At 42.7% G+C, this 21,600-nt stretch overlaps 1 protein-coding gene and 1 non-coding gene across 11 annotated transcripts in view; both read right to left on the reverse strand.

The window, feature by feature from the left end:
- The window catches only part of htt (huntingtin), a 30,907-nt gene extending 10,626 nt beyond the window's left edge, over nucleotides 1–20,281 (reverse strand). For 4 of the 10 annotated variants that reach the window (XM_046404097.1, XM_046404033.1, XM_046404088.1 and 1 more), the window contains exons 1-44: nucleotides 19,869–20,281; nucleotides 18,180–18,263; nucleotides 17,505–17,637; nucleotides 17,136–17,195; nucleotides 16,830–16,909; nucleotides 16,474–16,612; nucleotides 15,961–16,102; nucleotides 15,649–15,827; nucleotides 15,366–15,570; nucleotides 14,804–14,851; nucleotides 14,041–14,118; nucleotides 13,500–13,903; nucleotides 11,542–11,668; nucleotides 11,335–11,450; nucleotides 11,115–11,226; nucleotides 10,874–11,011; nucleotides 9,404–9,562; nucleotides 9,186–9,283; nucleotides 8,959–9,098; nucleotides 8,662–8,725; nucleotides 8,466–8,566; nucleotides 8,148–8,294; nucleotides 7,798–7,918; nucleotides 7,531–7,676; nucleotides 7,194–7,378; nucleotides 6,837–7,063; nucleotides 6,559–6,685; nucleotides 6,337–6,461; nucleotides 6,150–6,260; nucleotides 5,497–5,574; nucleotides 4,597–4,820; nucleotides 4,366–4,444; nucleotides 4,071–4,232; nucleotides 3,903–3,958; nucleotides 3,606–3,754; nucleotides 3,290–3,426; nucleotides 3,083–3,199; nucleotides 2,823–2,945; nucleotides 2,395–2,654; nucleotides 1,559–1,701; nucleotides 1,146–1,374; nucleotides 857–998; nucleotides 530–709; nucleotides 92–268 (exon numbers count right to left, since the gene is read on the reverse strand). In XM_046404097.1, the coding sequence (XP_046260053.1) occupies nucleotides 92–268; nucleotides 530–709; nucleotides 857–998; nucleotides 1,146–1,374; nucleotides 1,559–1,701; nucleotides 2,395–2,654; nucleotides 2,823–2,945; nucleotides 3,083–3,199; nucleotides 3,290–3,426; nucleotides 3,606–3,754; nucleotides 3,903–3,958; nucleotides 4,071–4,232; nucleotides 4,366–4,444; nucleotides 4,597–4,820; nucleotides 5,497–5,574; nucleotides 6,150–6,260; nucleotides 6,337–6,461; nucleotides 6,559–6,685; nucleotides 6,837–7,063; nucleotides 7,194–7,378; nucleotides 7,531–7,676; nucleotides 7,798–7,918; nucleotides 8,148–8,294; nucleotides 8,466–8,566; nucleotides 8,662–8,725; nucleotides 8,959–9,098; nucleotides 9,186–9,283; nucleotides 9,404–9,562; nucleotides 10,874–11,011; nucleotides 11,115–11,226; nucleotides 11,335–11,450; nucleotides 11,542–11,668; nucleotides 13,500–13,903; nucleotides 14,041–14,118; nucleotides 14,804–14,851; nucleotides 15,366–15,570; nucleotides 15,649–15,827; nucleotides 15,961–16,102; nucleotides 16,474–16,612; nucleotides 16,830–16,909; nucleotides 17,136–17,195; nucleotides 17,505–17,637; nucleotides 18,180–18,263; nucleotides 19,869–19,966 (6,150 nt within the window). In that variant the 5' untranslated portion in view covers nucleotides 19,967–20,281. The remainder of the gene's footprint in view (nucleotides 1–91; nucleotides 269–529; nucleotides 710–856; nucleotides 999–1,145; nucleotides 1,375–1,558; nucleotides 1,702–2,394; nucleotides 2,655–2,822; nucleotides 2,946–3,082; nucleotides 3,200–3,289; nucleotides 3,427–3,605; nucleotides 3,755–3,902; nucleotides 3,959–4,070; nucleotides 4,233–4,365; nucleotides 4,445–4,596; nucleotides 4,821–5,496; nucleotides 5,575–6,149; nucleotides 6,261–6,336; nucleotides 6,462–6,558; nucleotides 6,686–6,836; nucleotides 7,064–7,193; nucleotides 7,379–7,530; nucleotides 7,677–7,797; nucleotides 7,919–8,147; nucleotides 8,295–8,465; nucleotides 8,567–8,661; nucleotides 8,726–8,958; nucleotides 9,099–9,185; nucleotides 9,284–9,403; nucleotides 9,563–10,873; nucleotides 11,012–11,114; nucleotides 11,227–11,334; nucleotides 11,451–11,541; nucleotides 11,669–13,499; nucleotides 13,904–14,040; nucleotides 14,119–14,803; nucleotides 14,852–15,365; nucleotides 15,571–15,648; nucleotides 15,828–15,960; nucleotides 16,103–16,473; nucleotides 16,613–16,829; nucleotides 16,910–17,135; nucleotides 17,196–17,504; nucleotides 17,638–18,179; nucleotides 18,264–19,868) is intronic. The other 6 variants (XM_046404106.1, XM_046404051.1, XM_046404042.1 and 3 more) reach the window with 4 other exon arrangements.
- On the reverse strand, nucleotides 5,309–5,438 carry LOC124053939. The gene has a single exon (XR_006842270.1). It is a non-coding gene; the product is annotated as a small Cajal body-specific RNA 14 (non-coding RNA).
- Nucleotides 20,282–21,600: the final 1,319 nt, after the last annotated feature.

Raw genomic sequence — 21,600 nt, forward strand, 5'->3', positions numbered from 1 at the left:
TGAATAGTTTATTTTTTTTAATCAATCTATTCATGAGTGTGATGAGAGTTTGTACAATACTAAAACAGAATTTATCACATGTACATCTCACCTGTAATGTCTCAGCCAGCAGCATCTCCACCCTGCGACACGCGAGTGTGTCCACCATGCGAGCCAGAACCCTGAAAGGTGTGCTAAGCAGCTTGTCCACGTACAGCATCAGCAGGGAGCCAGACTGACTCAGGTGAATGCCTTCCAAACACTGCAGAGTCTTCTTCAACATGGTCGGCTGCAGAAGAGGAGAGGATTCATTTAGTGAGGAAGAAAGAAGATGGCAGGGGAGCAAGGAGAAAAGGAGGTGAAGAGGAAGGACAGTGACAGAAGAGAGGAAAGAAGGGAAACGTGAAATCACACAAAAAAAAAAAAAATCATGATAAACTGGCTGATTTAAACGATATGGTCAAGATTAGATGTTTTGTAAGTGTGCTTGGTGAACAAAATGACTGGTGACGGATGATCAAAAGAGAGAGATAAAAAGGTGTAATCTCACAGTAGTGAGGTTGTCACAGCGGGACTGGATGGCCTGGATGAAGAGGCCACTGGCAGCTGAGTTGCGGTGCACAGCGCTGATAAAATCCTGCACTGGAGGCTCATGGGAAAGGCTGATGAGGTCACGCACGTGGTTGACAATCAACCAGGTCAGATGCTCTGAGTCATGGAGGTTCTGACACTAGAGATGTGAGAGAAAATCTAAATTAGACCTTAATTTAAAACAAAGGTTTGTACAATCAAAACATTTTCATGATTGTTGTCCATTTGCGATATATTACAACAGTGTTAAATGTTTTGTACTAGCCAACAGCTTTAAGAGTCTCACCACATAGTCACAGAAGAGGATGAGGGCTCCCCTGCGTACGATCTCTCTGTTGACCATGGCTAAACGAGTCTCAGGCTTGTCCTCGTCTCCTTCCCCAGAGGAGTGAGGACTCAGCAACTTTGTACATGAAAGGCTGTGTCTCCTGAGAAGGATGGAGACAGGGTAGTTTGTCACAAGGTACGGTGCTGTGCTCAAGTCCTAATGGGCATTTGATTTTGGAAAATTTGGTATACTGCAAATTTATCTTACAATAAAATAACAGGTTTTAGGCCACACTATCTGTTCTTACCTGGGTGTTTGGTGCACCTCAGCCCACCAGGAGTAGTTGGTGTAGTTGATGATGAGGAGGACCTGGCACCACAGCAGCACCAGGGAGGGGTGGGTGGTGATCAGGCACTGCACTATACTGTTCAGCCCCTCCAAGGGGTAAAACAGGCTGGCCTCTGTGCCAGTCTGTCCACCTCCGCTCTCACCTTTCAGGAGACGGCTAGCTGCGGCTGTGATCCGGCGAAACATTCCTGGAAGGAGAAGGAAAGCAAAAGAGGGAAAGAACTATTAAAGAACATTATAAAACTGATTTGGCGGATTTAGTGAATTTCACTGAAAAACTGAAAGCTAAAAATGTGCACTGTTTTGAGAAGCTGCATGTGTTTTTCAATTGTTTAAGAAATAGTGATGACGAATGAAACAATATGAACTCACCACTTTTGAAGACATGTATGAGACACATGAGCAGAGTGCCCAGCTGCTGGCAGTAGAAGGTGTGCTGCTGCTCTGTAATATCTACTTTGACCTGTCTAGATGAAATGTCATCCAACAACACTCCTACCAGCTGGAGGAGGAACCTGAAATGGGTTGATAGATGAGAAATGTCAAGTGAAAGTGGGAGACAAAAAAAAAGAATGTAATAGTGGTTACAAAAAAACAGGACACAGTAGAAACATTCCTGAATCCTTACCCTAAAACTACACTATATAGACATAAGTATACAGATACACCTCTTTCTGGGGCCGTTTTTCAGGGGTTGGGCTCAGCCCCTTAAATCCAGTGTAGGGAAATCTTAATGCTTCAGCATACCAAGACATTTTGGACAAAGCTATGCTTCCAACTTTGTGGCCACAGTTTGGGGAAGGCCCTTTTCTATTCAAGCATGACTGCCCCAGTGCACAAAGCAAGAGGTTCATAAAGACATGGTTGGTGAGTTTGGTGTAGAAGAACCTGACTGGCCCACACAGAGCCCTGACCTCAACCCCATCCAACACCTTTGGGATGAACTGGAATGAAGATTGCAAACCAGTCCTTTTGGTCCAACATCAGTGTCTGACCTCACAAATGCTCTACTGCATGAATGGGCAAAAATGTCCAAAGAAACACCCCAAAATCTTGTGGAATGCCTTCCCAAAAGAGTGAAAGCTGTTGCAGCTGCAAAGCTATAGAATTTAAAATGTGATTTCATTAAAGTCCCTGTTGGCACAATGGTGAGGTGCCCCAATCCTCAATACTTTTGTTTATGTAATATGAAGAGTGAACACACTAACCTGGCAAAGGTTTCCTCAGGCAGGGCTTTCTGTGCCTCACCATTAGGTTCCTGGTTACCAAGACTATCAGCAGCAGGTGGGTCACTTGGAGAGGAGCTCTGCTGATGGAGGCGCCGAATGGTGTGGCAGGAGAGGAGATGTGGTGAGAGGGAGAGTTCATGGACCCGAGACAGGACAATGTCCTCAGTAGACTGGGAGATGAGGACTCTGAGGACTGCAAGGATGCCAGACACCCATAGCTGGACTGTAGCTACTGACGCCTGAAGGGGCAGACATTTGATTCCAAGTCAAAAAAAAAGACAAAAAAAATCTATAGTTTTCAATAACTTAATGGAAAGGTAGACGAGGTGTTAAAGTACATTGCATTAGCAAAGGAAAAGTCTGTCTTGGGTGTGGTGCATGTTCAGATATCCAAAAAGATCTCTTACCATGGTGACCGGGATGGTGAACATGCTCTTGAGCAGCATGTCTACAGGTCTAAGAGAAGAGGGCGCCACAGTCTCAAACAGAGTGTTCAAGACTCCCAGGGCCTCCGGAGAGTCCAGGTGCATCTGTGAAGATACAACATACAAATACGTTTAATGTCAGTATGTGCCAACATAAACCAACATAGACAAAATTTTATCCTACTTTGCTGTCATGTACTAGTGACTCATCACATATAGTACAACTGCATGCATTTTCCTACCTGCTGCTTTGCAATCATGGGAAGTATGACATCAGCAATCTGTCTGGACAATCTCTTCCACTTGTCCTCATTCTCTTTGTGACACTGCTGCAGTACAAGGATGAACATCTCCAAGACCTGCAGCACACAAGCAAATGTCAGATGTTTAACACCAGCTTGAATACTCTGACATTAGCATGCTGTGCCTGAATCCATTTGTGATCATACCTGGTGGTGCTGCACAAGTCTGAGCAGCATGGAGACCACCACCTCTTTCTGTGTATCCAGCTCTTTGCCTGCATCTGCTTTGTTCGAGCCCCTCAACACAAATAGGTCATGCACTATTGGCTGTAGGGCTGGAATGGCTGGGGGACAGGAAGGAGAGTAAAATATAAATACTGTGCCTCTTTGCCAAGCAAGTTGGTCTTTCAGTTACAGTATGGATGAGTTTTTGAGGTTGTGTTATCTGAACTTGAGGAATTTAAGGAAGAGGAAACATTAAGAAACTATTCTGTGTAGAAGGTATTGCTCATGCTTCTCTCACCATGCGTGACAGCCTTCCTGCCGCTCGCCATGATGCCGTCACACAACTGGATGATCTTGGGAATACTGATTATTTGCTTTGAGTGGTAACGCTCATAAGATAGCAGGACTAAGAAGAAAAAGATGTTGGGAATGATGGCCTCCGAATCTCTGTGTGAGTAGAAGAACCATTATTTTAGTTCACAGAAATGTGTTGGAATAGCTGAGTGAATCTACCGTTAAGTGGAACCAAATCACTTCACCTGAGAGACTCATGGGATTCTGAAAACAGTAAGAGTAATGCACAAAGTAAGCTTACCTGAACTGCCCCACTTCAATGTACTCAAACTGCTTCAGGACAAAGCCTATGAACACCTGAAACACAGAAAATATCTTCCTGAGTGTCCTAAATTCTACAAGGTGAGGATGGAAGATGGCGTCATGGAAAAGCATGAGTGCTTTATTGTCTTTATTTTTTTTTTTTAACCTGATCTGAGTCCAGTAGGCAGTAGTTGACCCTGAGCTGCACAAGTTGGGCAAGCAGGTCTAGTACTTGTCTCTGCAGGGCCACAGAGGTGCTGGTCGTGTACTGTTTCAATGCTTTGATCACCAGTGGCTCAAATAGACGAATGTGGTTGTGAATGGCATTCTGGAGAAACAAAGAGGAGGCCACAGTTTTCAGAACAGCAGCAAATACGCCATTAAAAAACACACTATGAAAAGCATTTGGGGTTTCTGCCTACAACACATTTTTAATTCGTAGAAGTACGACAGAAGCTTACCTTGTCTCCTCTGTGGCGTGTTGCATTTGCAATGTTGGACCTCAGCTGGTTTGAAGCTTTTTGCATTACATCAAACCATCTAGGAGTGGAAGATGAAAAGGTTCTGTAATATTCCACCTGCTCTGTGTTTATTTCTATGTATTTATGCAGAAGAATGCCCATTTACTGACTCATGTATCAAAGTCTGCTCCTGTGTATTATCTGGATGTGTGTCCATCTTGTCCAACTCACCCTGAAGTGTCCTGCTCCTGTTCAGCCTGTACCATGTTACGAAGACTGGCATCTGCGAGAGCCTGAGTGAAATGGGTGTAGGGCGCCATGAAGCAGTAGTGGTAGAGTCCTGGCCGCAGGCTAGATGAGCCAAGACGGAGAGCCTTGCCCTGTGAACGGCTGGGTCCACTCAGAACACCCTCGTACTGGGAGGCCAGGTTGGTGCCAAACAGGGTCTTCAACAGCTAAAGAAAGAGAGATCTACAGTTACTTAAGCAAGCAGTTTGGACTCCACCTTTGTTCAGGCATGTAGTATTTTCAAATAATCTTCAAAGGTCCAAGGCTGTGAGTCAGATATTCCCCATTTCCAGAAAACTGATGTATGTCTTTGTGTTTTCACAGCCCTTTTCCATTTGAATTTCTGCCTTGTAATTTAGTGACTTTGGTCTTTTTACATAACACTAATCCATGTTTTAACATTAATTCTGTCTTTTTATGGAAAGGCTATGATTATGCAATTAAAAATGTGAAACTGATTTGTTTGAGTAGGTTTTCTTTTTGTTAAGTAATTCCTGCACTTTCTGTTCTAAGAGGTCAGCGCAAACTACAGTATATCCTCAGCTGCATTTTGATCTGCAGTGTTGATCCAATCCAAGTAACAGCTGGGAAATTTCTTGGGTCTAGGTATCATGTGCAAGATGACATCCAGCAAGTATATTGCAATGTGTGTGAATATGTATGGAACCATCGCACAGGGAAACCAATTCCTTTAAAGTCCCTGTCGGCAGGAACCAGCCTCACTCTGTGTGGAGTAAAACTGATTGCAGCACACTGCTCAGTGCTGGAACCATAAAGACTGCCACACACCATGTGGGGGAGAAAAAAAACTGACATTCAGAGACAAACACACAGATTACTGACCTGTTGAACACACACAGTAGCCATGGTTGGTTCTCTGGAGAAGCAGGACTTGAGGTAGCCCAAGATTTCCTCCACACACTGACAGAAAATACAGTGCGTCATTTTATTCCTTTGATCGGTTACAGTCAATGCAAAAAATGGTTACACATATGAATGAAACATATTAACGTTATTCTAGGGCTGTTAAAATAATGCGTTAACTTTGATTAACTAAACTGATCAAGTCTGCCTGTGACCGACTAAGTCACTCCCTTGCAAAATGGATTGCAAACAGTTTCAGTGCTAGAGGACAGGGGGTTAGCAGAGGCTTTGCAGACATAAATTACTGTTGGTTGGTGCCTGAGTTTATTTTGGCATATACATTATTGGAGAAATACTGGTGACAGTGTGAGTGTGAACATAGACAGTGGAAAAAAAAAATGTTATTTTGAAATAAAAGACATTGAAGTTTAAATGTCAATAATTCATTGATCCTCCACTCTGGCAAAATTTATCAGAATTGAAATATTTTTAAATACTTTCAAAGCAAAAACTGATGTATGCGATTGAATTCAATTAATTAATCAGAGCATCTAATAGACTTGATTTTTTTTTTTTTTTTTTTTTTTTTTTAAATCGCTTAATAGTCCAGTCATCCAGAATCTCATTTTTACCTTGCTAATGTCATTTAATGTGGCCAACTCCAGGAGCTGAGACAGAACATCAAGAGTGGCCCGCAGGAAACTTCCAAACTTCTCCTGGTTACTGTGGAGGTCCAGCGTCACCTAGGAGATTAATACAGTTAACACCACCCCTCTATGTTATGACAGGAAGTAGTTTAAAACAGAGTCATGTTCTGACCTTGTAGTTGGCGTGTGTAGCTTTGAGGACATCATACAGCTTGAGGTAGGGTGGCAGGTGGTAGAAGCTGCCAAGCGTGGTAGATTTGTTTATGGCTGTTGACCCTGTGCTGTCTGCTGGCCTGCCTGCTCAGTAAAAGCACAACATCAAAGTTAATATTCACAGACCGTCTGAGAGAGATCAGCTGTACCTGAGCTAGTGCGTGGTCAGGTGTAGCTGTACCTGTGTTGACCTCATTGCCTTTCTTTGGGCTCATAGGAGCAGCACTGGGCTCAGCAGCTTCCTTCTCCTTGCCTTTTCTCCGGATGGGACTGAGAGAGGGGGTGTTGCTCAAGGATGGGAGGGAAGCCTGAAATGTAGGGAGTAAAAAAAAGAAAAACAATGAGCTCAGTACAATGGACTTCTTTATGGATGCAAGTTGCAGTCATAAACGGATAAATGCCAGTGAAATACAGTTTGAAATAATCGCTTTGATTACAAACAACAAAATAAATAGTTACCTTAACTGCTGGTCCAGGTGGTGTGTCATCCAGCACATGGGCACAGATATTGAGGACCTTCAATAGGTGGGAGAAGAGCTGCTCCAACAAGGCTACCAGGGGGCGCTCTGACAGGCCTGCCCACGGTTCTTCCATCTTATTTGTGCCCCCCCCAGTTGTGTTAGTGCTGCTACTGCTGCCATCCTCCTCTCCAGCCCAGGGGTTCCGCATGCATTTTGGAGCCACAGCTAGGAACAAAAATAAGATACTGGTTAATCAACAGCATGTTACTGCTTTTGCCAAGAACTTTTGATAAATTATATATTTGATAATACATAAATAGTGTGGTCAGGCAAATTTTGCATGCATTTTACCCACCAGAAAGCAGATTGCCAGAAAGCAAAAGTGCATCTTGGTGTGCAGAGAGGTCCAGAGGAAACCAGGCGGAGGAGAGTAAGGACAGGACCATGTTGGTCATTCCCACTGTCAGAGTCCTCCGCTCGGTGTCTGGTGCAGATGAGGAGGTGGCTGAAGAGGACGGAGCGCTGCTGGGCTGTGACACACTGCAGGACAGAGGGACAAGGACAGAAGATAATCACGTGTGCTGAAATGGAGTGCAAGAGTAGTTTATTGTCTGGCATAAAATAGTGAGGCAGAACATGCAGCTCGGATGTACAGGTAAAGGATGAATTCACAAAAGAGAGGAAACACAAACCTGAGGGCCCTGCTCCTGCTGCGGTTGAGACTAGAGCGGGAAGAAAAGCTGCTGTTTGAGCTAACATATCCGCAGTGCCAACCTGTGCTCCAAGTGCACACCGGAAAGTTTAAAGCCAGGAGGCACAAGGCCTCACAGCAGCCAAACTGCAGAGAAGCCGACAAAGGAAAGGTACTTAAACATGATTTCAAGAAAACAAAACACACTCCAGTTTTTCATGCAGCAGGCAAAAAAAAGGTCAAGTGTTATGTGGGTCTGAAAACTCACAGTCAGTGCTCTGGAGGTAGAGGAGGTGAAAGCATGGGAGACAGCAGTAACAACTCTGGATAAATTGTTCTCCACTGTGACATCAGCCACAGCGTTGGACAAGTTGTAACCTCTGTATGCCCTGGCAAACAGAAAAGAGCAGAGCTGTGATTTTGTCATGAACTGCTAAAAGTCAACTCAAATCTAATTGTGATCACACGGAAAAGACATTTTAGTACCAGTAAGTTCTGATACAACATACTGTAGGTATCACAAGAGAAAAACATGAGATTGACTTCTTAGCAAAAGGATGGCATCACGAGCTTATGATATGTGACGCCTAAGGAATTTGTGTCTGTGTTAGCACATACCTTGTGATGGTGCTGACTGTGAACTGGGAAGGAGGTTGTGTCTCATGCATCAGCAGCTGCAGGTAGACTGAACTCTGGTCGCGGGCAATAGCCACTACTGGGTCCACCTGACCCTGGTCACAGTCATAGAACAACTTGGAAACCAGCCTGGCAGAGAAAGATGCACGGAGACATGAGGGAAGGGTGGTGCAACAACGAGAAGAGACCTTTTAATTTACTGAACTAAAATCAAATTAAAGTCTGCTTGTCTACAATTAAGACCAGTATTTACAAGATGTGTGAAATAGACAATACAGTAACTGAGAAGAGATGGTGTACCTGCTGACAGCAGAGGCTGCCACATGCCGGACTCTGGGGTCATCATCTCCCAACAGACGGATGACCACATCATTCAGGACTCTTTCCTGTAGCCGCAGTCGCTAGATAGCACATTGTGGACAAATTAGGGACCACCGTCTTAGCGACACATGCTAAAAACAGCAATGATTCACACTTTGATATTTGGAGAACTTACACCAGTGTAGTGATGATCCCCTTTGTGCAAAGTCTCAGTTTTCCACTCCAGAAAATTAACTAACCTAGAATGGAGGGAAGAGTGAATGTTGCTCATAGACATAACAGGTAATAAATTATGACTTGAGTTGTGCTGCATCATTTCAATACATAAGACTGTTTCTGACATTGATAATGTGAGGGACATAGTGATTTAGAAAGTGCAGCCGAACCATGATGGTAAAATGCCGAAGCAAGTAAGTCCATCCAACACAAAAAGAAAAACAAAAAAACAAAAAAACATGAGAATTGACCCTACCGGAAATCCAACTCAGCCAGGGTCTCCAAGAGCTCAGTGCGCACTAGCCAATAGGAAGAGTCCCTCAGAGCAAGCACATTTATGACCAATTGCAGGCCAAGTTCACTCAGGGTGCTGTTGCACAAGGTCATGATGCAGTGCTGAAACACACATAAAAAAGGTCAAACTCACACACTCATGGAGTCCAGATTACTGACACACTCATACAGACGATGACACACTCTTACCCTCACTGCAGAGCACGCCATCTTGCAGGTGACGGAGGATTCATCTTTCAGAGTTTTCTGGAGCAAAGGCACCAAGTCCACCAGGGACAGAGGGTTACCTGGAGAGCAACAGGACACACATGCGGGAGAGAACCATAAAATACTATTCACACATTCAATATGTTAGAATCAAGAAAAACATACCTGTACGTATACTGTCCCCCTGCACACACACTAACCTGTTGCACTTTGCACACTGGCCAGCCAGCTGTGTATGTTGTAACGTGTTTTGGTGAGTGCCGCCTGTATGATGGCCCCACAGAGGATGGCTGTGGCCCCTCTAATCTGGGGGTCCCCATGGTCAATGAGGCCCAGGATGTCAGTAATATACTGTTGCTCTGCAAGGGACAGACAGACAGACAGACAGACAAAAAAAAGCAGGGTCAAAGATGGTGCTGAAAACACACAATACAGCCACTAATTAACACATTTTGGAACTACGATACTTTCTCAGCATTACTTGTCAAAAATGCACTACAGGCCTTTTCCAGGTATTTTTAGACATGTCAGTACAAAAAGAACAAATTTAAATAATGTGTATAATGGCTGAACTTCATTTAGCGGCTTCAAATTCACGGTCCTGGTACTGTGCATGTTGAATCACTAATGGCTTACTGGGACACTTAATGTTATTAACAGAACCTGTGATTTTGCTACTATGATAACTGTCTGCTGTGGCAAAGGAATAATGCCCTTCTCTGAGGCTTTACCCACACATATATGGCTATTTTTTCCCCCTGCTCCTAATAAAACTTTTACACGAGAAAATGCAAAAATGAAGAATAAAAGAACAAATACGCCGGGTGAGTAGCTGCTGATTAAATCTACATCATACATCAAATACCAGAGAAGAATCTTCTGAGCATGCATGGTAAGGTTATTTTCCTTCGGTGGAAGTAACAAAACCGCAAATGGTAGTTAGGATAGGATTATTTACTAGTTATTGAACACCTTTCTGGCACACGGCCTGGCAGTGCTGACCAATATGCAAAATATGCATATTTGACCTAAAATAGTGGAAATTACTCTCAATTCAAGTGAACATGGAAGACATATCAAGAGGAACATCAACAAATACAGGCAGTCATTTCAATATACCAAAATACCCACATTCACAACAACCATTTGTGCTACAATTAAAAAAAGCCATTTTAAGCCACTCTAAAATACTATTGAGAATTGAATTTGAAGTGGAGTATTTTGCCCATGCTGGACATGGTCTATGGTTCACATTTTTCACGTGAGGCCCGTCATACAAGCACACAGGTATTTTCACTTATTGCCTGACTGGACCTCTTCTCAGGACATCCCTCACTCTCCTGTCAGGTTACTGTTTTATCAAGTCAACTGGCATCACATAAATCTTAGTGTAGCTCCAGCCACCTTCGAGCTGAGCAGAAGTCTAATAAGCCTGACTAAGCAGAAACACCCATGTGGCTGCAAAGGGCCCCTAAATGCACCCCAACCCCCGAAAACTGCATGATGCAGTTTGAGTAAATTACTAATAAACACTCTTAAATTAGGGGGCCGAACTGAGTGATGATTAGTATAATATTAGTTTTGTTCATAGGCCCCTTAATGCTAACCTAGTCGAGTGTCACGCATCAGCTAAATAAAACTGCTTTTATCTTTTTCTTTCATGCCCCTACCTCCTACTGGAATGCCGTCCAGCGGCTCCAGGTACAGGGAATTGAAGAAGGCTTCAGGATGCAGAGCTGCTGCTGCCCCGACACAGCTGACCGCCAGAGCCTTCACACTCACTCGCACCTCTTTGTCAGGGATGAGACCTGAAAAAGAAAAAAATAGAGTTGCTCGAACTTCAGCATCTCAGAAATTAAAATGTTTTTAAAGAGAAATCTGATATATTTTGAACAGTATGGTCACAATCACCATTCTTTTGTCCTGTCAGCAGGAAGGAAGCAGCAAGAAGGCGTACACAGTGCACCAGTGGCTCCATCTCCCGGTCTGTATAATGTCCAATTGGACCTTTTATCCGTGATGGCTAAGAAGCAGGCAATTAAGTTAGATACAGAGACAAAATACGTTTTGCTTTTTTTATCTTCTGGTGTGACGTACTGGTATGGATGCCTTTGCGTGGGTGTGTCTTTACCTTGTTGTCAGGTTCCGGTTCAGCGGGTTCGTCCTTTGGTATGAAGCGCTCCACACTGCTGTCTGAACCCTGCCGGTTGTGACCGCGGCCTTCAAAGAGATGAGGCTTACTCAGAGCTGCGTGTAAAAACAATGAGAATAATCAAAGCAATAAGTACAAACGGTTTTCAGTGTAAACTAGTGTTTCTGTGATTATTGTGCAACATACCCAGTGCTGACTGAAGGAACGGTTCTGTGGGTTCTTCTTGGGAGGAAGGCGCTGTTCCTTCATCTTCTTCATCCTGTAGTGTTCCGATCTGCATCCCAGAGTACTGACTCTCACTGCCATCCAGTACCTTATGAACAGACACACAAAGCAAACATCTACAGAAAGGAACTTAAGATTACAAAAACATCAAATGCAACCGCATGCAAAGGAAGAAAATACTGAGTTAGATTTGCTGGACTGAGGACAAAGACACAGCATAACAAACAACTAAAACTGCAAGTCAACAAAACATTCCTTTTTAAAAACCCTAATGAATCATGCTTGGGTCAACACAATTTACAGCAAATCAACCACACACAGGAAAAAAGCACAGGCTTGAGAACTCCGTTATGGCTGCCACAATCCAGGAAGAGCAAGCTTTTGATCCAAAGTATTCAACTTTAAAATGAATTCCTCTCCTATCAAGTAAGGAAGTATTAGTTTTGCTAGATACATTACACATACAACTTTTTCAGAGAAAGAGCTTTCCCTAACAAGATGCAAAAAGTACACTTAATCAAAGAATCTGAATTCATTTCTCTCTGTCTGACCTCCACTGGAACAAAAGCCTGTCACACTGTTTTGAAAGGTTAAAGGGAAGTTAATCTGAAGGAACAGATGTCCTTCATGCTTCTACTTTGAACTCACTTTGAACACACTTCAAACCAGCAAGTCGGGGTTGCTTGTTTTCACAAAGGTCTTTCAAAACCATCTAATTTTGAGAGGGAATCAATGCAAACAAGGAAAAGAGGAAAGGGCATAATGTACTGTCACTGACAACAAGAGGAGTGAAGTTGCAATAAGCAGGACAAAATCAGTGCATGGGTGGTGACGAACAAGCGAAAGAAAGAATGAGGAAAGCTAAAAGTTTCCAGACAAGCAATCCCACTTCTCCACTCTGTTCAAAGTGACTAATTGGCTGACCTTGTCACTAGTGCTAGAGGAGGAGGTGGCATAGAAGGAAGAAGAAGAGGAGAAAGAGAAAGAAGACGACGAAGAGGAAGCAGTGTAGTCGCTGTCTGTGGCATCGGGACCCTCGGTGGAAGTTGGCGAGGGAGGGGGCAGCTCAATCACCCGCGGCAAAGGAATGCGCGACTGTGACGAAGTGGGAAGAAGGATGAAAGAGAGGGGGCAAGACCATAGAAGTAGTACTGTTAGAATGGACAATCTCAAACCAAAATGGCTTCGGAGGGGGGGACAACACGTTGCCTCGCAACAACCCTAATGGCTATGTGTGGCATCCCATTTTTCTTGCATTTTTATATTTTTCTTCTCTTAATGCAGTAAACATAATGGCCAACCAGTTCCGGGAGCTTTTAGATGTCACTGTAAATCGGTCTTGTAGGTAAAGGACCCAAAACAACGAGCAACCTATCTCTTTGACTGGGAATTTATCTATATTCGAAGGTCTGATAAAAATATTATCACTTCCATTTCAGATTATACCCAAATGGATTGCTGTTGCAAATCCCCCAAAAAAAGTCAATTTGAAAACATATAGTACAAAACAATCTAAAGGTAGGACAGAAACACAAAAGAATAATACAATTATTTGGGAAAGTATTTAGAGTAAAGGTTTATGTAATGTTTAGGTTATGGACTAAAATGGACAAAACTAGTGATACACTTAAATGCTTAAATTGTGGAAAATGGAAGGAAAAATGCAATTAATACAAATCCTCATTCTATGAAGTGTAGTATCACTCACAAAATGAAGAACTATGCCGTTAGGGACATCAGGGGTCATAGTTAATTATGGAATTACACGGTAATTATGTCTTTTGGAGTCTAGGGAAAAGCTGAGCTCTGTATTACACACAAACACACACACACATACACAGAATTAAAGGACTGCATCTTCAAGCTGTATTCTCTGAATAAATGAAATCTCACTTGCATGCCCACACAGTGACACTGACCAGTTCTGCTACATCTGAAGGGGTGACAGCTGAGTCTGGTCCCTCCGTGGTGGTCTGTGAGGAGTCGCTGGGTGGAAGTGAGCGATCATTAGTGCCTAGCAGAGTCCCGCCTTCTCCTAGGGGCCCCCCCTCCGGCAGAGCGTTCTCAGGTGTGGTGTAGTCAGCTGTCTCTGGAGTGATGTTGGCCCCGCCGCTGGAGCTCCGGCTCAGCATGTCCTCCTCATTGTCATTGGGTGACTCTGGAGTGTCTGATGCAGATGTCCCACCGCCTCCGCCACCCTGCTCTGAGGAGGCACTGAGGTCCACAGAGTCCCCAGGCTGCAGGGTATGCTGGGAGGAGCGTGGCTGCTCTGTGATGATGTCCACCTGGGCCACAGAGGAGCCATCTGCGCCAACCACTGATGCTAAAGACAAGCATATTTTTACTGCTAAATTGGGCTTTAACATCCAGATTTAAAAGCCAAGTAGAATCTGTATGGGCAACCACATTTTACACTCAGCCACTCAGTTTACATTCTGCCTTTTGGTGGGTGCATCTCACCTGTGAAGGAGCCAGTGGTGACCTCTGTTCTCTCAGCATCATCCTCCAACCCATCTTCCTCCCCAGAAAGCATTTTACCTGGAAATAAGATGTTTCATGTCAACATAACATCAGCATTAACCCTAGCTCAAGAAAGGAACAGAGACATACAACATTCAATTTCTTCAAAAAAAAAAACATTAACGTACACCCTATTACAAAAGTAATTTCTCTAAATCATCAACGCTGACTCTCTAGCTGCAGGTGTGCGCTGCACAGAGACAGGCAGGAGCAGAGAGACGTCAGAGCAGAGTGCACGTCTACTATATTCACACAAAATCCAGAGGGTAGTGCAGAGGTTTGGGTGTCTTTATTTGTGTTTTAGAACAATTCACTTGGTCTGTTTGCACCAACTGTCACAATCTCTCTTCATTCACTGTGTAGCTCACTCAACCACAGCTGCTGTCTCTCTCCCTATCGACTGTTAAGTCGTGGAGGAGCAGTCAATGCTGAGTTGTGCCTGAGAAAACAGCAGCCAAAATATTCTGCATATTATGTGCAAATTCACCTTTAACTAAGTGCATTAAACATCGACAACAATCTGCCTCAGATTTTCAAACATATATAAACTAAATTGGAAAAAAATTAAGCATGATTAATGATACAGTATATCAAAAATTTGGATGACAACCAACAACTCAGTTGCAGGTTAGTTTGCCAAAACCCAGACTGAAGCATCGATGAGAGGATAGAGGTTAGCAGAGGAGATAAATAGACCAATCACCTCTCTGTTTCCTGAGAAGGAGTGGGCTGCAGGAAGACCCTCCCCCAGCTGCAAATGGCAGGAAACAGGAAGTAAAAACAGGAAGTAAGGAAGAGAAAAGCAGCAAAAGCTCAGACAGACTCGTAAGAAACAGGATGATTATTTCCAGATGACAGAGAATGATTAAGCAAGCAAAGAAAATGCCAGAAGCAGAAACCAGAAAACACAGTTTGCTCAACTAATGACCTGGCAAAGTCAGTCGGTAAGAGTTAATGTCTGTGGATACTCAAACAGATTAAATCGAATGCAACTGAACTGGGATATATGTCTTTGAAGGCATTTCACCTCACAGACTAGCCTAGTCTAGTCTTGACAAGATGAACTGATGAAGCCTCTCGGATGAGAGGCGAAAGGTCTTCAAAGACATATGACCAAGTCCAGCTATCTCTTTGAGATAAGAGTTAATGAGTTAAAAGCTACCTGAAGCACATAAATTGTATTAAATATTGTAGGGCCCACATTACATGGTACAGAAGGTTAAACAAGCTTTATGAACACAGTCCAGACTGATTGATGTGTTTACCAATGAGCTCGAGGATGCTGCCTGAGCGAGCACGGCTCTCAGTGTCCTGCCGAAACACAGTGCCGTGTTGAATGCTGCCAGGGGTGATGAGCAAGTGCAGAAGCTCCGGTGGAGGAGTCCTGAATATCTGCTGCAAGAGCTCCAGAGCTGCTGTGACCACATTGTGATCCCAGTGCTGTGTGTAGTGTAGAGTCAGCTCGTACACCTTCCGACACATACACAGAAAATTTAGCCACAGCTCTCTTTTTAATGCACAGTAACAAACACAATCACTTCCTTCTACCTGTAGCAGTTGTTCAGGTGTTGGCTGTACGTCAGCCTCCTTCTTCATGACTCCAAAGCTTCCTTTGAGGCTGGTGGTGTTGACTTGCTGCTGCAGCAGAGGCATCAGGTAGCGGAGGGTCAAGAGCACCCCCAGAATTAGGTGGCTGGGGTGATCCTCGTCCACTGGAACCAGCAGACCTAGAAAATGCACAGAGTGTATGTGTGTGTGCTTTCTTGTCCTGGACACTGTAGCTAAAATAGGTCTGATACCTGGTTAAGCTTAAAAGGTAAGAAGGAGCATGTCCAGAGTATGTTTGTGAGTGTGTCTTACCCAGCAGCACATTAAGGAGCCAGGTGTAGAAGTAGCTGGTGCGTCTGGAGTGTTGGCACACGCTGACGGCTGAGCTGGCTGCTGTCCGTCTGATAGTAGGGGAGCTGGATTTCAGATTGGCGACAAATGACTTCAGCAGCACCTGAGACAAAAACGATTGGACTACAATGAAAACAAGCTATCAGAATTTAGATATGCATATGTCCTCCGGTAACTGCTGTCCTGTGTAAATTATTGACAGCACTGGAATGGAGCAAGTCTAGAAAATTTAATGTTTATTAACCTAAGATGGGAAATCTAAACTTTCAAAATAGAGAATTTCTCTTCAGCTTGTTTTAATAATGACTTAAAGGAAAATAACTCAAATTTAGGAGAAGAAATACCAGGAACCCCAAGTCAAAAAGTGAAAAAAAAAAAAAACAAAACAATTGTTTGAATATGAAAATCATCAGAGCCCAAATTTACTTCCTCCACATAGTGCAGAGTTTCATTGTTTGTCCTTTGTGTGGATACCTTGATCTCGCCATCATTGGCAAAATGTCCCAAGGCAGCCATGGTCTTGGGCATTGCAGCAGCCAGCGTCTCCTGTACAGTCTCCTCCTGACGCTTGGTGATCCTGGCGAGGCATGGTAACAGGTTGACCAGGTAGGGTCTGGACGACAAGAGACAGATGAAAACATAGTGATGTTTATTCAGGACGCAAATCTACTTGCATAAATATAACTGATTTTTAGGGAATAAGGTTACGATGTACAATAGAAACTGCTATACTCCAGGTAAGATTTCTGTTGAGTTTGGAAAAGTGTAATTTGAATATGGTTGTTACGTGACTAAAGTAAAAAGCCATTTCTACCTATTTGCGTGTATACCTGCATTTTTGTGGTCTGATGAGGTGGGCAAGCTCAGCAAACCTCCACAAAGCTGCCCTCAGACTCCGAGAGGCACCATTCTACAGAGATACACAAACAAACCACCACACACACTAATATTACCAACTGTATATCACTACTAATAAACTAAGAATACAGTACCTAACAACAAATAAAGTGTTTTAATTTTCACACCGTACATTAAACAAATGTCAACTCTCGTTCATTAATCTGAGAGAATAATACTGTATAATACTGGTCATTAATCTGTGAGAAAAAATGACTTAGAGAGATATAGCTCATTACCTTTTTAATTTCTTTGTACAGCTCCAGCTGCAGCCTAGGCAAGTTGGAGTCCATCAGCGCCTGAAGATGAATATCAAAATGATCATCTGGGGCAACATGGTTGTATCAAGAATAAAAACAGAACTTATGGCTTGATTTTTACTTTGATATTTATGCTTCAATTCTTTCATTGCCTTTAAACTGATTGATAAGGTGGGAACACATCTGATCACATCATGCAATACCCAAATCCATGCTCATTATTCAGTCAATGCACCATGTCCTCAGAAGGTACTAACTACAAATTAATGGATGGTCAACTTATTGCCCTATATCTAAAGCAAAAGTGAAGGAAAAGATCCTTGCTAGAGGAACAAGAGTCCTGCTCACTTTGATGATTTTGTTCAGGCACTCATCGGCTACCATCCGGACATCTGATTCGCTGTCATCACTGCAGAGCAAGAACATCTCCATGGCGATGCCGAGCAGTTTCTGAAACTCTGGAGACGTTCTGCTCCCAGGACCATAGAGAAGAAAAGCAAAGCAAATTTCATCACGCACACAAATATTCAACTCAGCACACACTGTTTATGTCAATAACACTACACTAAACTGTTCACACATGAAACGCTCTGATGAATACACTGAATACACCCACACAACAAAGTGACATTCTTCCATCCAGTCACGTTTTACTTAAAAGACTTTCACAGGCTATCCTGAACTCCTGCGTTTTCATCCCTCACAGATCAGTCCTGGAGTAGCTGAGTACATTTAATGAGATGGGATGAGACTTTATGGATTTAAGATGTAGCTTGTTGCAGAACAGAATAAAAATGGCAGATCAGGCTAGCCTAGCAAAATGGGTATCATCCCAGTTATAAACTATTTAAATATGACAACCATTCTATAGAACCGGCCTATAGACCTGGAAAAGAAATACGTAATCAGAAGTGGTAGAACTTAAAGCCCTCTCAATGCAACCCAACTCAAACTGACACATATTTATTCTAGGTCACTGTTAAGGCATACTCTGTTAAATGTAAATTAATCAGCAAGGCCTACCTCAGAGACTGAGCCACAATGTTTTCACATATTGTCAGGCAGTGTGTTACCCTGTCCTTCTTTGTGGTAGCCTGTTCCTTTTTCCTGTGAAAGGAGAAAGATGGGGAGAAGAGGGAGGGAATGCAAGAAGCAGCAAAAGACAAGGGAAGACAGAGGCAGAGATGGAACGATTAGAGAAAACAACTGGGCAGTACCCCTGTGAAACTGAACTGCTGGACGTAACGTCCATCATCTCTAATCAGGAGTCAAATTAAATCTCTTGCTCATAGCCAAATAGGACAGTGGATGGAATACTGAATATTAAAAGTCAGCACCAATCCATAGAACACTGAAGCACTGGTCACTTATGTTGCTATCACTGAGAAGACATCAACTGAAGAGTTCCTCATCAATTCAAATCTTCCTTTAGCTTCCTTGATTAAAAGGCATAAACAAGAATTTTAAGTATCAAGGCAATAAAGTAGGAACTCACAAGAGCACAATTCCATACCTGTTTAATCTACATCTTATTAAAAAGGGTATATCAAAACAGTCACATGCTTGCAAGAAATCCTCTGCTCTGTTTTGTTCTACAGAATGAAATGTAAGTAAAGTAAGACTTCTTAAATAGCTGACAGAGCCTGCATATAATCCATCCTGTACACCACTTATGATGAGACATATGTAATCACCATAATTATGTGTAACAACAAGCACAGGACGCAGAGTCAAAAAGGTCAAAACTTGTTGCGCAGTAAATTCAAGGTAGTTGCTGTTTCACATTATATCATGTACAAATACAGTAAAGAGCACTGCTTTCTATGGCTACATCACTGATCAAAAATGGTCACCACCTTGTATGAACCTTCTAAATACCAAACCAATCACTGAAATTCAATGGCACAGCAGACTCCCCTGAGATGAACCTATATTGATCCCATGTGAGCGTAACACCATGCATACCAGTTAGGATTTTGCCTAACTTTATACCATATGATAATAATTGATAAGTGATATGATGTTTCCAGATATTTTTTTCGATATGACTGACTGAGCTTAATGGAAAATTTGGAAAGGTGGAAAAGATGGTAGTTTCATGACTAAAGGTTACCGCATCTCTTGCTCCACGGGTCCATGATCGAGTTCGGGTGCGACGGACAGACGTGAATGGCGTCAGTTTAGGACGCTATATTACCATTGCATCTGGTCATCGGTTCCCTAATTATGATCTCTACCCTTCTGTGCAATTAACTTCATAATGTTTTGCTCAAATTGTAATGAGGCTTTTCTAACAGAATTGTTCTTCTGAGATAAAGTGATAGCAAATGAACCTTTTAATCGGTTCATTGGTTCCTGACCCATTTAGCAGGTGCGTGGGCATCAATTAGCGAACCTCTTCTGCGTTAGCTACTATTCAGCTACTCTTTAATCTAACCTCAAAAATCTTCCTGGCTGACACTCACATACCGTTAATGTCAGGCAAAGAAACCTTTCTAATAAATGGATAATGTCGTAATAGATCTAAAATAATGCAGTTTAAATAAGACTTTGGACACTGCTAACATGCTTATTAGCTTACCGAACGTCACGCCAGCTAGTAAACCTTGCCTTCCTGGGAGGTACTGGCGTTAGCTGGCAAGCTAAGATACCTGTTTAGCTCAGCGATTATTAGCTTGCTATGCAATCGCCGCTAGACCAAAATCCACTTACTGCCTCTGGACAAGCTCCTCGGCGGTTGGTGGTCCCTGTTGCTGTTGGAATGACTTCAGGGACTCAAAGGCCTTCATCAGTTTCTCCATGGTGGCCATTTTAGCAATCAACAGTAAGCAAGCTAGCTTGACTAGCTAATATTTACTATGTGAGCTAACTAACGAGCACAGTCGGGAACAAGTTAGCGCACGGAGAGAGCAAGCGGTGCGTAGTGCGACGAGAGTGCTAACACTGCTCGCGACAACTACCACCAGCTCTCCGTCTTCTTTTCGTGCAAGATATCTCCTATTCCTTCACAACGTTATTCATAAATGAACAAAATGCTGGTTGATAATAAGCCATCTTTGATGCAGCTTTGCGTTATCCCGACAAATCAAACCAGGAAGTTGCGAATGTGAGAGCTTGACAGATAGGGTAGGGGTGCAACGACAGCGGCCAATCAGAATATCGTTTTATGTTGAGTGACTTAAGAAAGAACCAATGCGTGACTGTGTTTTTTCTTTTGTTGTTATTGTTGCTGTCACGGGACCGCTATAATCCAGATTGTGGAAATCTTTGAACAACACCGATGCAGTAGCCGTAAAATGAGTGGTAGGTGTGACTGTGGGGAGACTAAGCCGACGTACTGAGAATCATATCAAGAAGAAAAACACGTGTATTAAAATCCAATCTTGTTCTTGCTATCATATGCGCAATTATACTGTAGTTTATAACAACCAGTCTCAGCAATGAGAGCTTTAATAAAATCTTACCAACAGATATCCTGCAATATTGCAGCATGTCAGTATTTTCGGTTTGTTTTCTAGCTTGTTTTCTCCCAACGTTTTTTATTCACAGTAAACAAGTTAATATATGACACAAATTAGCCAGGACACAAGCTTTTTTATACAAATGGCAGTGTGTTATTTCATAATTACAAATGTCAGATATGGTACAACAACCAGTGATACAACTTGTACAAGATTTAACAATGACTGCAGTGGTTGAACGACATGACTGTACAGATACAAAAAAGAAGAAAAATCAAGAAGTCCCAGGCCCTGTTTGAATACCAATAATGCATTTGTCATTCATCCCTTCCTTGAAAATATCATTATGCTATCTGACATACCTAGACATGAGGAGTGTGAAACCCCAGAGAACCTCCAGGCATTTATTGGTGTTCATCCCTAAAGTAGACTCAAAACTAGACATCGAGGAACTAAGGATCTCTTGTTTCTAAACACTGCTGATGAGCGTAATCCCAGTTTGTTTTTTGTTTTTTTGTTTATTTTTTTTTGGGGGGGGGCCCTCACCATCACCGCCTTGGAGAAAGGCAGGAGAGATGGAATTCTTGTTATGTATTCAAACGGGGCCAACTCAGCGGATCACCTTGCCATTTATAAAGTTGTCCTCAGATACCAGCGAGATATGTTGGCACTAGAAGGTCATCATTTACATATACAAGGAACCTGAAGTATTACAAACCAATACATGCTTGAGTAATAAAACATATGTATTTTTTAAAACAGGCATTACAATGCACTTAGTGCGGACATTCAAACTGCTGAGCTGTTTAAAGTTCCTTTATGTGAAGGAATTTCTCTCAGAGTGGACGGAATGGTAAAGAGGTTCAAAAAAGGTCAGGATGTCAGAACTTAAGTTGGTAATTGGCACACACAATAAAGGCTGACAGTTTTTCTTTAGTATTTTTTTCAGATAACAAAACAAGTTGGATTTACTTCATGTTGCT

Source organism: Scatophagus argus, chromosome 2 (genome assembly GCF_020382885.2).
Source record: "Scatophagus argus isolate fScaArg1 chromosome 2, fScaArg1.pri, whole genome shotgun sequence".
Taxonomy (NCBI): domain Eukaryota; kingdom Metazoa; phylum Chordata; class Actinopteri; family Scatophagidae; genus Scatophagus; species Scatophagus argus.